A 17,500-nucleotide genomic window follows, 5' to 3' on the forward strand; every position below is an offset into this window, starting at 1 on the left:
AAAGAGAAAAAGAAGGAAGGAAGGAAGGAAGGGGAAAGAAAGGAAAGAGAAGAAGAGAAATGAATAAATAAAATAAAATAAAATAAAATAAAATAAAAAAGGAAGAAAAGAAAAATAATAAAAAAGAAAAAAAAAGAAAAAGAAAAAGAAAATACAAAATCAATGTGAGGTATTATATCAGTGTATTTATGTATGCATCGTTTATATAAATGCATATGTATGTATCTATGTATCTATGTATTATATGTTTACATATATACATATACATGGTATATTGTTATCATCATGCTCGTAAATAGTCAGCTATTATTCTTTCTGACCGATTAAACTTAAATCTGGCAATATACGAGTTAAGAGAGAAAGTCTATGCGCAGAAAATTTCCATCCTGGTTTTAATAAATCATACGAAAGTGGGATTTCGTTTTTCTACTTTTTATTATTATTATTATTATTATTATTATTATTACTATTATTATTGTTGTTGTTGTTGTTGTTGTTGTTGTTATTTTTCTTTTTTTTTATTATTATTCTTTTCTTTTCTTTCTTTTTTTTTTATCTATCTCTCTCTTGTCTTCCGATTGACACGGTATCTCTAACGAGGATTATTAACGTATTGTTACGTTGTTTTCCTGAAAAAAAATGTTTTTCTGCTGATTTAGGAAATCTTAAAAATATTCGAGAATAAGAAAAATAAAAGAAATAAAAAAGAAACGAATGATAATTGTAAGCCATTGTTAACGATTAAAGAAACAATTTAAAAATTATATAAATATATATATGTATATAATTATATTTTTGCTTTGTTTGTTTGTTTTTTTTTTTTTTTTTTTAACCAATCACGAACAATTAAAGTTAAAGATAAATGAATCTGGGGGAATTAAAAAAAAAAAAAAAAAATTAAAAAAATAAATGAATAAATAAAAACAAAAACACTACAAACGAGGCAATTGAAAGCTACCCCTTTTATCTTCTTAAACCAATCACAAACAGCGAATATCTAAATGAAAAATTAAAAGTATAAAAATTAAAAAAGAATAAAAGAAAGAACTATATAAACGCTGCTAAGTAATCTGATCTCTTTTTTTTTCTAGTTTTTTCTTTCCCCCCTTTACTCACTCAGAAATAAGCAAAATTGTAATTAAGCGCAAGTCCAACAAAAAAAAAAGTAAGACGAGAATATACAAAGTGACCAAATATATATATTCTTGACGAATCCCGAGAAACGATAAAAAGGGAAAAAAAAAAAAAGTTAAACAAAAAACTTTATCTATAGAAGAAAAAAACTTCGGATAGAAAATATCTAAGATTTATTAAAAAGATATATGACGAATAAATAAATATATATATATATATATATATATATATATATATGACGAAATAATGGAAAATAATTAAAATAACCCTAAGATTTCTTGGCAAATCGGGTATAGTGACCCCCAAAGAAAAAACGTGACTTCTGACCAATTCTGAAAAGGGAACCAGCATCTCTCGTTAATCGTATTAGTGAAGAGACAACACACGGAATTTCAGTGGCGGCATGTTCGCGGCGCGTGCTTGCTTTCGCTGATATCAAATACCACTATCCGTCTACGTCCAATCCGCATTGGCTGTGACTGATGGAGGGCAAAGTTCACATGACTGTCGAGTCAACTACATCACTGGGTCCATCGTAAAGATTCACCTCCAGTCTCGGTGTGAACGCTTTACCCGGAACATTCGCGAAAGTTGTTGGTGCGTGCAATTTTGTTTCTTCGAAGCTCATTCGTTCGTCTTAAAACATTACGTCGATAAATAAAAGAAAATCATAAAAGTAAAGAAACGAAGGACAAACGAACGAAGCAAAAAAAAATTCAAAAAGAAAATTTTATTTAATTTAAAAAAAAAAAAAAAAAAAAAAAAAAAAAAAAAAAAAAAAGAAATTCAATCCAACGAGTATTCTCTCGATTGATATCGTAATACGTCGTTATCAAATCCAACGTCAATATCCGTTTATAATTCATTTTCTACGATCGCAGAACATCGTTCTAAGATCTTTTTATATGAAAGAATATATAAATTAATTATCGATATGTTCAAGTAATTTATTGATCTAGATCGATGTATAATCGAGATCATATCGAAATCAATAAAAGAAGGTGTTTTTTGACAATGCCAGGTCGTTATCCTTCTTGATCTTTGAATTCATGAGAAGAAAGAGAGAGAGAGAGAAAAAGAGAGAGAGAGAGAGAGAGAGAGAGAGAGAGAGAGAGAGAGAGAGAGGTGTGTGTGTATGTGTGATTAAAATCAGTTGATCCAACTGACGTTTAACCATCCAGAGAAGATCTAACAGAAAGAGTGACAGACAGAGAGAAAAAGAGAGAAAGAAATAGAGATAGAGAAAGAGATAAAAAGAGAAAAAGAAAGAGAGAAAGGAGAAAGAGATAATAGAAAGAAGAAAAACAAACAAAGGAAAAGATGCAGTTGGTCATTATGTTTACAATTCCCATACTCATTCTACTTTATATTCCTAAGTTCTCGGCCGATACTACCTGGCCAAAGGTCATCGATCCCTTAATGACAGTACGAAGATCTTATCATTCGCAATTCCCAACATCGACTACCAGTACGGTGGATGAGAAGGAATGTGTCGAATGTAATCAAAACAAGGTCGTTGTCAACGATCAAAATCCTATACTAACTGAATTGAGGGTTGAGTACGTTAAGCAACAGATCCTAAAGAAATTGAGGCTCTCAAAGCCTCCGAATGTGTCGATATCGCTGTCGACCTTGCCGAAGCCTTTGATAAACGGCAACGTGCTCGAACTTCGACCCGGCGCGCCACTTGAACCGGAAAAATCGGCTGAGAGTTTCTATGGTAAAACCGATCAAATCGTCGTTTTTCCGTACGAAGGTAAGAATACATTTTTCTTTTTTATCTCCTTTCTTATCTATCTTTTAATCCGAAATTATTATCAATAACTTGAGAATGAAAAGAGAAAGAAAGAAAAAAGAATATATATAAAAGATGAAAAGAAAAATGAAAGAAAAGAAAAAAAAGGGATTTGAATGTAAAATAAAACATTTGATTTTTCGAAAACAATTAATCTCAATCAAATTAACTCAATTAACTATTTGCATTGTAAATATGAATGAAAAGATCTATAGATCTTACAATACGATTAAGTTTACGATAATATTCTTACTATAATATCGATGATTTATTTTTAATTCCTCAAAGTTATTATGAAATCAAAACAAAAAATGACGTCAATGTTATCACGGGAAAAATTTTATTATAATTTTAATTTTATATATATATATATATATATCGAAATCAAATAATTATTTGTATCAATATGAATGAAGATTCATTCAATATAATTATGTGTACGATGAAAATTCTTATTAATATCTCGACGTATATAAATGTTTAACTCTTAAAAAAAAAAAAAAGAAATTATGTTAATGTTATCACAAGTGAAATTTCATTGCATATATAAAAGCAACCCAGAAGCATACAAAACATACGTATAAATATAAATATAATAAGATATATATATATATATTTTTATTTTATTTTAGAAACAAGAAAAAAAAATTTGATAAGGAGTTCTAATTATTATTTAATATTATATTGAAATAGAATATTATTATCGTTATCGTCATTATCAAAAGAAACTAATACTATATTGCAATATAAAAATTATGAAAATTTATTTATATTTTTACAATAATTACAAATAACATAGCAATAGTTAAGATATAAGACAAATAAATTTATAACAATTTGTGTCCCTTATATCTCCTTGAGTGATTAAATTTCAACAATTGGATGGCCTTCAATGTTTAAAATGATTTTTAAAAAAATGTCCATCCACGTTTTTTTTAATATACAAACGACACTTTTTACTCTTACGAAAAAAGAAAATACGTAGAATATTCTGCAATTATGAACAAAATTTTAAAAAATTTATACACGTAACTACTCTATACAAGTTAATAATGAGAGAGAAAGAGAGAGAGAGAGAGAGAGAGAGAGAGAAAAAAGCAAAAAAAGAAGTACAATGACATTATAAAATACATATGTGCATACTTTATATTTTTAATTGCTGTTATTTGTTAAAAGTTTGTAACAAAGGTAATTTAATATGAGAAGAAAAAAAAAGTAAAAAATAAAAAACAAAAGAGTAAAAAAAAATCTATATATTAATACCTCTTTATAGTCAGTGTACACAATTCAAAAAGCTATGCAACAGGTTCCATACACTTGGATTAACATACACATATATATATATATATATATATATATATATATGTACATATATGTACATATATGTAAAATCTAATTTACCCTCTCTCTCTCCCCCTCCTCTCTCTCTCTTTCTTTCTATACATATATATATATACATATATATATATATGTATATGTATGCATATATGCATGCATGTATGTATATATTTCTCTCTTGTTTCAATTCACTGTCCTTGTCAGGAGAAATCGATGATATTTAATTAATTGCTGCCACGATTCTAATTACTTTGAAACTTTGATCGAACATAAATCGAATCTAACAGACTGCCAACCATCCTTTTGTATTATTTAATGGGTGACAGATAAAGTATGAAGTTTATATGTAATAAGTACATATATGAAATATTGAATATAAACATAACAATCGAACATAAATTTTTTAACAATCCATTTTATATAGATAATATATACATATATATATATAAAAAAAATCATATATATATATATATATACTTTTATTAATCTGTTTTATATATACTTATACTATATTCGTATTATTTAAATATAAAATTTTTAATTAAATATAATAAATATAATATACAAAAATATATATATTTATTCGATTATTTATTAATATATATGTGTATATATATATATGTTTTTATTTTTTTCTTGAAAAAAAAAAAAAATATTTACTCTAATAATTATAATGGATTGTTATTGTTATTATTAGAGATACATAAAATCGATTAGAATGTTCTTCCAATTATTAGAGATCATGTCCTTATTTAGTGACGGCCACCGGCACGATAAAGCCCAAGCGATAAACAATATTTACGATTCGATCAAAGTTCCACCATGAATAAAATCATGGCAAATGATTAATTGTACATGAATCTCAAAAGGATCGGCAAAACAAACATTATAACGATTGATTCAAATTCTTTCTAATTCCTAAACTAAATAAATTTTTCTTTTTCTTCTTTTTTTTTTTCTCTTTTTTAACTGTGAACGGATACAAAAAAAAGAAAAAAATTGATGATTTCATTGATTTATAAAGTAAATTCTTTAATATGTATTGATTTATGAAGTTAAATATCATTTCAGCATATTAAAAAATATATATTAATAAATAGACTATTATAAAGTAAATAAAGTAACTATTTTGGAGTATATTAAAATATATACTAAAGTATATATGTATATACTATAAAAAAGAAATATATATATATATAAAATATATTAAGTATATAAAAGTTATATGTATTAATAACAAATCATTATTATTTTTGTCATAAAGAAAAAATCAAATAAATTATTCCTCCCGATAGACGTGTGTATTTTCACACACACACACATTTTTACATACATATATATATATATATATATATATATTATAACTATGTACATGAACAGCAGACATATACAAATATAAATGTGAATCGCGTGATATTCGAAAGTGCGACACTAAAAGAGATAAGAAAAATATAAGGAATATGTATGAAAGAAGTACGTATTTCACAGAAGAAAATTCCTTTGTTTGGTATTTCTTTCCATTCATCCTATTCTCGGGATTTACTAGAAATAAAAAAGAAAAATAATAATAATAATAATAATAATAATAAAAAAAGAAAAAAAAAAAGACAAAGAAAGAAATAAAAAAAAAAGATACCGTTTGAAAAAAGGCTCTCTATGAAGATACTACATTCATATGAAATGCTCTTCGTTCTTCAATCGACAAAAGTGAAAACAAAAAATAAAGATAAAGAGAATGCAAAAAAAAAAAAAGAATAAATAAAAAAAAGATGAAAAATAATAAAAATTCATAAAAATTATTGTTACATGGTATACTCTCATTTTATGTACTCTTTTAGTATACAATTTTTTTTTTACAGATCTATGTATCTGTACATAGTGTTTGATATATGTACGTCATTAATTTTAGCTGATTTTCTTTTCGGTCTTTTTTTTTTTTTCAAATATCTCCAAAATTAAATAATTATCTTAATTAATTACAATATTACGAAACGAGACGAAATTATTTTATCGCTAAAATTAATTCATTGATATGAATTTTGTTAAATGCCTGAGAATGTTTTTGTTTTTTTTTTTTTCTTTTTTTTTTAATATGAAAACAAATAAATCAATTATTTTCAAATCTAATTTGTTTTAAACATTAATAAAATGATATTTAACAATAAAACTATTGATCTAATTTTATCGTATCTTTAAATTTGAACAAATTATTTATTATTTATTAATTTGAATTTATTTTATTGTCCTATGATAAATTAATGAAAATAATGTTTGGTATATTTTTTTGACAACCTATAAAAAAAGAAAGTTATTTTAATAAAATTAATATTAAATTAATATTTAAATAATGTTAACGTATGAATAATATAATCTTTAATATAATTATGTTATACCATTATACTATACTAATTTGACAGATAAATTAAATTATATTGATATCTATTATTATAAATAATATATTTATTAATATAATATTATACTAAACTAAATATATATATATATATATATATATTATAATACAATTATATTAATAATTATATTACTTATACTAATACAAATCAAATTATACACACGCAAATACACACACACACATATATATATATATCCTAACTATATAATTTATACTTAAAAAATATGAAAAACTTTAGGATTGAACTTTTCACAAATTATTAATTTTCTACGAGAGCTTCATATAAATTTTTAAACGATGAAATGATATAATATTAAAAAAAAAAAAATAAATAAATATATATATATATATATATGTGTGTGTGTGTTTGTGTATATAGAAATATACATACGTATCATAATCAATAATGCAAAATTACAAAGCGATATTATTAAAGACCAAAAAAGCTTTTCACTCTGACTTACATCCATATAAAATTATTTCTAAGTGTCTTTTTTGATTTCTTTTTCCTTTATACGAAGAATACTGTTAAAGGATATGAATATTGCATAATTGTATGGTTCTCTCTCTCTCTCTCTCTCTCTCTCTCTCTCTCTCTCTCGTCTCTCTTTTTCCTGTGAAAAAAAAAAAAAGAGAAAAAAGGTATAAATGAGGACAAGTAACAATGACGTCGTGAAGAGTCCACTCCAGTAACGTAGCAACGAGCAGAGCGGACCATGAATTTCAAATTTTCCATGGCGATGCAAACACTGAAACCTACTGAGCCATTTCATGTTACAATCTATACATATATATATATATATATATATATATTTTATGTACATATGTATGTATCATATGTAGATACGTATGTAAGTATGTATGAACATGTAGAGCATTCGAGCGAGAATTTACGGGAAATTACGGGACCGAATCACGATTCTCAACGACAAGAACGCATTTTAATGGACCGCACGTCGTCCCTTTGTTGCATTTTTTCAAGATAAAAAAACTCCAACGAAAAGTACCGTGATTAGTATCAGATACAATGAGTATAATTCATACGAAAAAAAAAAAACAAAAAAAAACAAAAAAAAAAAAGAGAGAAACAAAACAAAACAAAAAAGAAATTAAAGATCGTATTTATTCATATATCTTTTGATTTCATTCGAAATATTTATCGTATTAAAAGGAAGTTTTGTAAATTGTCGTATCAACGATTATTATTTTTCTTTTTTTTTTTTTTTTTTTTTTTTTTTTTTTTTTTTTTTATAATACATACATTAAAATATTCAATTGTGTCGATAGTAACACGTATCTATTTTTTTACGAGTATGACAAATTTATTTTATCCTTACATTTTTTTTTTTTAAATAACTATTATAATATTTATGTCTAAATATAATTGATTTTAAGTATAATTTATTTTACTCTCTTTCAAAATTATTATTATTATTATTATTATTATTATTATTATTATTATTATTATTATTATTATTATTATTATTATATATAATAAAGTACATTATTTAGAGATTAAGTTTTGATCAATGATAAAATATTGAAATAATAAAATGACGATGTTAAAGAACTTATTAAAGAATTATTATTTTTAAGAATACGTATATATTCTTAAAATAATAAATAATAAATGTAATAGGTATGCATTGCATATGTATGTCGTAAATGAAAGTACAAATTTAAAAAGAAAAGAAAAAGTAATTGATTATTTAACGATTTATTTAAATTAATAAAAAAAAACTATATATATATATATATGCGTATAATATTTAAATAAAATGGCAAAGAGATACCATCCGTTAACAGAATCTCTAACTATACCGAATATTTGATAGGACGACGAATACTTCCGGTTCAGTGGCCTCTACCGTGTCGGTGTAATCTGCCTCGGCTGTTTAGCTTCTACAAAACGAAATCGTAGCGGGTTAACGAGGCCAAACTTTTGCATCTAACATTATACGAGGAGAGTAGACTTTCCGCGTCTTTGTTCAGCCGGTCGTTTGCCGAATTTCAACGAAAGTTAGATAATAAAGGAGAAAAGGATCGAGAGTTGTACTAGCTTGATTTTCGACCAGAATTATATTGTCCAGAGTTTCTCGAGTAAGTCAAGCAAGTGTTTCACTGTCTTTATCAAAGATTTTCAAAGAATTTACAATACTAAGCACATTTAACGGGATTTCCTTCTGATTAATTAAAAACGAAAGAAAAAGAAAGGAAAGATATATACATACATATATATATATATATATATATATATATATATATATATATATATATATATATATAGAGAGAGAGAGAGAGAGAGAGAGTTAGAAAGATAATTGTTAATTGGAATAAATGTATTAGAAAGCTAGTTAGATTATTTATAGATTTATTTATTAACCGAGTTGATCATTTCAATGCCGATCTTCGTTAAAAAATATTGTTTTGATTTCTTTTTTATATTCTTCATCTATTTATATGTACATATTACGTATATATATATGTATATATGTTGTTTAATATTTTTCATTTATAATAGCTATAAAATAAGTACAATATAACATACATATATACATACACAGAAATGATTATAAATAGATCTATACATTACTATGTATTATATATAAATAATTATTTATTGAATATTATATATATTATTTATAATATATATATATATAATATTTACTTATATATGGAATAAGTAATAATAAATATATAAATAGAATTAATTGTTATAATTATTATAAAAATTCTTATATTATACATATACTATAATATAACTTAGTATATAAGTATATTATATATACAGTATATATATTAATATATTATAACGATTATTATAACTGTAATTATACAACAATTATAACAATAAATAAATAAAATACTAAATAAAATATTAATTCAAGACAATTTCTCTAATGTCTTATTATATTAACAAAAGCACATAAATCGTAAAGTAAAATAAAAAAAAAAAAAAAAAAGAAAGAAAGAAAGTAAATGTCAAACAATTTTCTAATCTCGGATTGTTCATAGACATCAAAATGAATAATCTCGATGATCACGAATCAATAAATTTCTTTTTAACAATATTAATCTATAATAGTATTAAACTTTCACTATAATAAATTATATTGAAAGTTTAATAATTATTAATAATTATTAAAACTTTTTCATTGATCATTATTATTATTATTATCATTATTATTATTATTATTATTATTACTATTATTATTATTATTATTATTATTATTATTATTATTATTATTATTATTATTATTATTATTATATAGTAGCAATATTAATCGAAGACATTAATAATCAAGTATCATTTGTACAAAAATAGATCATGTTTAAAATAACGTAGTTTGTACTGTAAAATCGATATGTATATATGTAACTAAGTACATAGATTCTCGACAAATAGTATTAACTTATCTTATTACATATTTTTTAATCTTTCGTGCGATAAGAGAAGAGTCACAACTAAACATTGTCACAAAAAGAAAAAAGGAAAAAAGGAAAAGGAAAAAAAGAAAAAGAGGGGGAAAAAAAAGAAAAGAAAAGAAAAGGAAAAGTACAAAAAAAAAACAAGTGAAAAAGAAAACGTAAACAAAATCTAAAGTATTAATACATACCATACGATTAAGATTATTCGTGTTACATATTTACGCAACATGATTCATTCGCCGAATGGGTTGCAAACAACCAAAGCGATCTACATTATTCTCTATATACTTGACACATACATCTCTACATACACATGTGCGTATATATATATATATATATATATATATGTGTGTGTGTGCGTGTGTAACTTACGCACACATGTGTATATATATATATATATCTGTAGTATATTGTTATCCATATTCAATAGCTCATACTATTTTACGTAGCTCGTTCCTGGATATAAATCGTTCTAATCTCTACTTCGCAAAGGAGAAATTTATTAACGGGAATCCCTTTTCCTATATAGAGACAAAACGAGATCGATTTGATCTCTATTCTAATATGAAGGACATGTATCAGTGTAAATAGAGATTCTATGAATTCAAAGAGAAATAGACGGAAATAGAGACAGAAAAAAGTATACGAGAGAGAAGGGGAGAGAGAAAGAGAGAGAGAAAGGGAGGGAGGGAGAGAAGAGAAGAGTTTACGGAATGATCGATGAACATCGGCTGACATACGATCGCCAATGGATTTGCTATATTTCAGATATATATACAAACACACATACACATTTTTTTAAAAATAGATCTATCAAAAATCTCATACGATAGCATTACTTTGTCGACGAATTCGTAATCACTATATATTTATATATATATATGTATGAATATTTTTATCTCTTTAAAGTCTAATAATAATGTTATTTTCGTAACATTTAATCCTAAGATTAAATATCTCTCGAAAATCTATTCGTTCGAAGTCTTTCTTTCATTGGACGATGATCTATTGCACTTAATAACGATTTAATACATATAATGAATAATAATAATGAATCATAATGAATCATAATGAATTGTAATGAATAATAATAATGAATAATAATGAATATAATGAATAATAATAATAATAATAATAATAATAATAATAATAATAATAATAATAATAATAATAATAATAATAATAAATAAATAAATAAATAATTATATGTACAGTATTGTACTATTATATAATTTATATAGTTATTGTAGATACTATTATTAATATTGTATTATATTACTATATATAAAATAAATGATAAAAAGTATAATAATTATTATATATTTTATATAGTATAGTAATATAATACTATAATAATATAATAGGTAATTAATAATAATTAATAATATAATTATTTGTTAGAGTTATATTAAAATTATTATATACTTATTCTTTATAGTAATATGTACAATATATATATGTACAATATAAAAACGAAAAAAAGTACGAAACTTTGGGGATGATTTTTCGTTCCTTTTAAATTAAAAATTGACAATAACGACAAAAATCATTATAATCAAGAGAAAATTCACACTACGTATATTATTGAATCGCTAAAGTTTTACAATCTTTTTTAAAATGTCCAATTACGAGATAATTTTCATTGTTTAATGATCGTTTAAATCATGGTAGATTTTAATTACAATAAACAGTTTTATTTATTAATATATATATATATATATATATATATATATATATCGTTACTTTTATATATTTCATTTTTTCATTATTTATGAAATTTCTTAGATCCATTTAAAATCTTCAATTATTACGAAATATCCGAAGGTCCGTAATTCTCTTATGATAATGAAAATATACAAGTCAACCCTTTCAAAGTTTCATTGACGTTAGACACAACCAATACGAAGTTAACGTAACGTAATGTAACACTAACGTAACGCTACCGTTAATGTAAAATACAAAACGATCGTTTCTCGAATGACGACGATGGTGGTTGGCCAATGTCGATACTAAATTAGTTTGTAACGAGATCGGTACGACATGCGTGCTTGTTATATACCTGAACAAAGCTAATTGGATATTTTCTCTTGACGTTTAAGGACAAACAAAATATGTTTACTTATAAGTTTCAGAGAATGAATTATTAATTATTTTCATATCTGAAAAAAGAATATCTTTGAACGAAACTATAAGTTAACGTCAATTTTACTGAATAATCAATTTCAAATATATCTTTAATAACCGATCGAAATAATAATCCTACTGAATTATATCTGAAATAAAATTTTCGCGATCTTCGTTGCTATTTTATTGAGAAAAATTTCCTATTAATATTATATTAATATCTTATTTGTGATATTATATTTTATCTTATAAATTTATTATTATTAATTTACTTACAATTACTTATTTATATTATTATTATATTAATTTTAACACGTTAAAAATGCCGAACTTAATAATGGCATAACTTTCAAGTGCAATAACTCATGTACCTGCTTGCGTGTGCACAATCAGTTAATCAAAAAATTCAAATGAGTCGTGCAGGGATCGATTCGTGTAAAAAAAGAAAAGAAAAGAAAAAAAAAAAAGAAATGAAAAGATGAAAATTCGTAGAGTAGTGCCAATAAAAAAAAATAAAATAATAATAATAATAATAATAATAATAATAATAATAATAATAATAATAATAATGAAATCTCGATGAATTTGGAATCTCGTAGAAAGAAATCATCTCGAGAAAAAATTCTTTCCTACCATCTTGAAATAATGATTACTTTGTTCTTAATATATTTTTCCATAAAATCAAAACTAATTGACATAATGTATAATTGAGATAATAACAGTTGTTGAACAATCTATATATCTACGTATGCAACTACATATAAATTTAATGAATATTATATTCATTAAATTATATTCATTACTTATTAAAATTATATTAGAATTATTATATACTCATTCTCTATAGTAGTATAATTCTATATATATTACTATATGTAATTCCTATATACAATACTATATGTATTAATATAGTAAATAATTACAAGTATAACTTATACCGTATGTACTAGTATAATATATTTAAAATAAAAAATATAATAATAACTATATATAATTTTATAATATAATATATATATATATATATGTATATATATATATATGTATGTATATATAATAATAACTTTTTTCTCCTGATAATAACATTCAATGAAACTTTGTAAAATTTATTAAAAAAAAAAAAAAAAAAAAAAAATTCAAATAATAATTAATCGTTTATTTCAGGGATAGGAGATTCGAAGAAATGCCGACAAAGTTCGAATCACTTGACGGGTTTCAATCCAGCAGCTTGCTTTACGTTTTATTTGCCAAACGAAATGCAATTCGTCGATGTAACTTCGGCACAACTTTGGTTTTATAAGGAATATGACGAGAACGACGATCTCAATCAAACTTTTGTATTATCGGAATTGGATCATTGGGACAAAGGCGAAAGTTTCGAAAAGAACACAATGATGGCAATTTTAGATACCGATATAGGAGGTAAATGAAATAAATAATGGATGAAATAAAATTCTACTCGTCGAAATCACATTATAATAGATCTCAACAAAACTTTCCTTTATATTGATCAATTCTTTTATCTTTTTCTTTTTATTTTTGGATCTTTCTCTAATTTTTTATATCACATCGTTACTTACAATTCATTTCAAGTCATGCTTCAATTTTTATTATTGCGTATTATAGTATATGTTTTTATTTTTGTTTTTATATATCATACCTAAATATAGAATATAACAATGTAATATATAATATATAATATTACATCTCATATTATATTTATAAAAATTAATTAATACTGAAATCGATTTCAAACGTAATATCTTGTGTGTGTGTGTGTGTGTGTGTATGTATGTGTAAAAATCTCTTCAATCCCCCTCAAAGCAAAGTCCTATTAACGAATAAATACACATCGCATACAACGAATAAATACACGTGACACTATAGCCATTATTAACACGGGCTTTTAATAACACGATAGGAGAGATTATCAACGAGTTCCAATATATTCTTATCCGTGTTACTCTCTTTTAAAGTCTAAAGTCCGATTGTGAGGTAAATCTGCATTAAACTAACTTATTATTGCATTTAGTATCTTAATTGGTTTCTATTTTGAATGGAAAGACACGATCCGCACGTTCGATAATTTGTTTAAAATAACGATTGATCTCCCTCTCTCTCCCTCCCTCCCCCCTCTCACTCTTTCCCTCTCCCTCTCTCTTTCCCTCTCTCTTTCTCTCTTATTTTTCTGTGTATGAAAATAATATACATACATATATATGTATATATATATATATATATATATATATATATATATATATGACGGATCATAAATTATAAAAAGTAGTTATTATCGCAAAGTTCATTTTTTCAAATAAATTAGTAAATTATCGTGACTTTTTACATATATATATACATACATAAATACATAGTATATAAATACATATACATATAAACACGATAGTAAATTTAAAATTGATTTAAATATATTTATTTACACTATTATTATTATTATTATTATTATTATTATTATTATTATTATTATTATTATTATTATTATTATTATTATTATTATTATTATTATTATTATTATTATTATTATTATTATTATTATTATTATTATTATTATTATTATTATTATTATTATTATTATTCTATACCGGATTAATGATTTTATTTTAATTTTTAATTGTTATATAAATTCAATTGTATATATAAATATATATAACACGTAGATAAATACGAAAAAAAAAGTAGACGAATACGATAAAAATTTACTCATGAAATATTACATACAGATATAATAATTTTGATTAAAATTTCAATTAATAATATTTTATTTTCAATTTTTTTAATTCACATATTAATTTGAATAGATAGATCATTATATAATATATACATTTATTACGTATAAATATATATATATATATATATATATATATATATATACACAATAATCAATATCAAATTAATTTCTATAGATATACCATCTAATATTTTATATTAAATATTATATTATATTATATTATATTATATTATATTATATTATATTATATTACATAAATATGATACCTAAGAGAAAGTTTACATATAATATTATCATCCGATCTTCTATCCCTCTTTCTCTCTCTCTCTCTTTCTCCTTTTCTTTTATCTTCTCATCCCTTAAATTGATAATTAGAAAGTCTAATGGAAGAAGCGTGTAGAAAAGTAAGAAAGTATCTCATAGAAGAAAATAAAAGAGATAAAGATAGATAGAGAGATAGATAGAGAAAAAGAAAGAAAGTAAGAGAGAGAGAGAGGGAATAGACGAAAAGGTTGAATGTGTTCTTTTATCTTTTTCAGAGGGTTGGGTAAAGACGGACGTGGGTTTTACGGTGAGAAAGTGGGTGGAAAGGCATCAACTGAACCACGCGATGCAAATAGCCTGCAGCACCTGCTCGATCGACCGTGACACAGCACCGGTCTCCATCGAGCAAACACTGAAGCCCTTCTTGGTAATACATACGTCACCGTTGCCACAAAAAAATCGGCCAAAAAGGAACTCCAATTGCTCACCGGAAATGAAGGAATGTTGTAGAGACGAACTCTACATTAACTTTGCAGACATTGGCTGGAGCGATTGGATACTCCATCCTAGAGGTTATCATGCATACTTTTGCAGAGGATCATGTTCAAGTGCGGCAACCTTGACGATCAGTGCAACATCTCACACCAACGTTATCATGGTTCGTTAGACAACGTAATCATTCTTTATATGTACATATATTATATTTCATTGAGGGAATTAATTGCAAACAAAACAAAAGAAAATTTCCTTTTCGTTCTGTTTAAACGATATCCTTTTATAATTTAACATTTTTTTTAAATGTTTCTCTTCATGTTCGTCGTATTTATTTGCTTTTAATAGAGAATATATTTCATGAAAAATTTTGAAACCTTTTTGATCTTACTTAGAATCCGACTCGTCGTATTTTCAGATAAAATAATCTCTTTCCCAGAATCTTTCATTAGAAAATTGTACACTTTTATAAGTCATGAATGAACTATATGAAAAAATACGTAAAAAGAAAAAAAAATATATATATATATACATATGTATATAATGAAACACAAGAGAGTTCTTAATGTACAAAACGAATGACAAAAAAAATAATAGAGTTGAAAGCATTAAAAGGAAAACTCAAAAAATTTGTTTTTCTATTGAATGACATTAAAAAGATATTTCGTTGTATAAAAAAAAAAAAAGGAAAAAGAAAAAGATAAAACGAAAGAAAAAAAAAATAAATAGAAAAAGAAAATCCTATCTGATTCGTTCCGTGCATAAATTTTCATGAGAAATAATAAAAATGTATATATATACATATATATATATATATATATATATATATATATATATATAATACATGTATATAGAATATCATGACCGTTTCTTACTTGCATTAATTGTTAATAAAAGTCGGTTGAAGAAAGTAACAACAGCCGCCTTATAGCTGACGCGTAATGTGGGCAATATAGTTTGCAACTCGTAACGATAATGGGCCCGCTAAGACTCCATTATCTTGCAACATAAAACTCTGTTATACGTCAAGTCCTTCGTCCTTCGTAACGTGTAATAAGAAGTAAAAGGAAGTTATCTGAAAACATTTAATTAACATTTTTTTTCTTCTTTTTCTTCTTCTTTTTCTTCTTTTTTCTTTCCGAAGACGAAGCAAGGAAAAGTTCTCGCGAATCTTTTAAAAATGACATCCCCATCGTTTCGATGGAAATAAGATGAGGAAAATATAAACGCAGTAAATTTTTTTCCTTGTTACCGCTAAAACAGCAATATACAACACCATTTTGAACTTAAGTATAGACAAATCAAATGATTGTACAAAGAAAAAACAAAGAAAAAAAAACGGAGAGAGAAAGAGAGAGAGAGAAAGAGAGAGAGAGAGAGAGAGAGAGAGAGAGAGAGAACCCCCCCCTCCCCAAGAATGATGTGATAATCTTCAAATATAATCTAATTAGATTAATAAAAAATATATTAATTAATAATAATAATAATAATAAAAACAAATTGAAAAAATTAATCTCATTAGTTTCTTTTGAAATTGTCATCAAATTTACAAATCCTTTTTACGCATGAAATATCGTCTAAAAATTAATAGAAGGGAAATTAAAAGCAAACCGTAAGCCCAAAAAAAAAAAAAAAAAAAAAAAATGATAATCCCCATTTTACAGAAATGGAAGACAATACATCGTAGAAACGAGATCGTCCCGTGTTGTTCACCAACTCAACTATCAGCTATACAACTTCTATATGTCCACACTAACAACACGATACAGCA

The 17,500-nt window shown here is 24.4% G+C and overlaps 1 protein-coding gene across 1 annotated transcript in view; it reads left to right on the plus strand.

Moving 5' to 3' along the window:
* Positions 1-1,415: 1,415 nt before the first annotated feature.
* The window catches only part of daw (activin beta chain dawdle), a 16,602-nt gene continuing 517 nt past the window's right edge, over positions 1,416-17,500 (plus strand). The window contains exons 1-4 of the mRNA XM_035884973.2: positions 1,416-2,890; positions 13,392-13,649; positions 15,513-15,895; positions 17,394-17,500. The exon at positions 17,394-17,500 is cut by the window's right edge and continues 517 nt beyond it. Of these exons, the coding sequence (XP_035740866.1) occupies positions 2,455-2,890; positions 13,392-13,649; positions 15,513-15,895; positions 17,394-17,500 (1,184 nt within the window). The 5' untranslated portion in view covers positions 1,416-2,454. The remainder of the gene's footprint in view (positions 2,891-13,391; positions 13,650-15,512; positions 15,896-17,393) is intronic.

This window comes from Vespa mandarinia, chromosome 17 (genome assembly GCF_050613455.1).
Source record: "Vespa mandarinia isolate Hongniang chromosome 17, ASM5061345v1, whole genome shotgun sequence".
Taxonomy (NCBI): domain Eukaryota; kingdom Metazoa; phylum Arthropoda; class Insecta; order Hymenoptera; family Vespidae; genus Vespa; species Vespa mandarinia.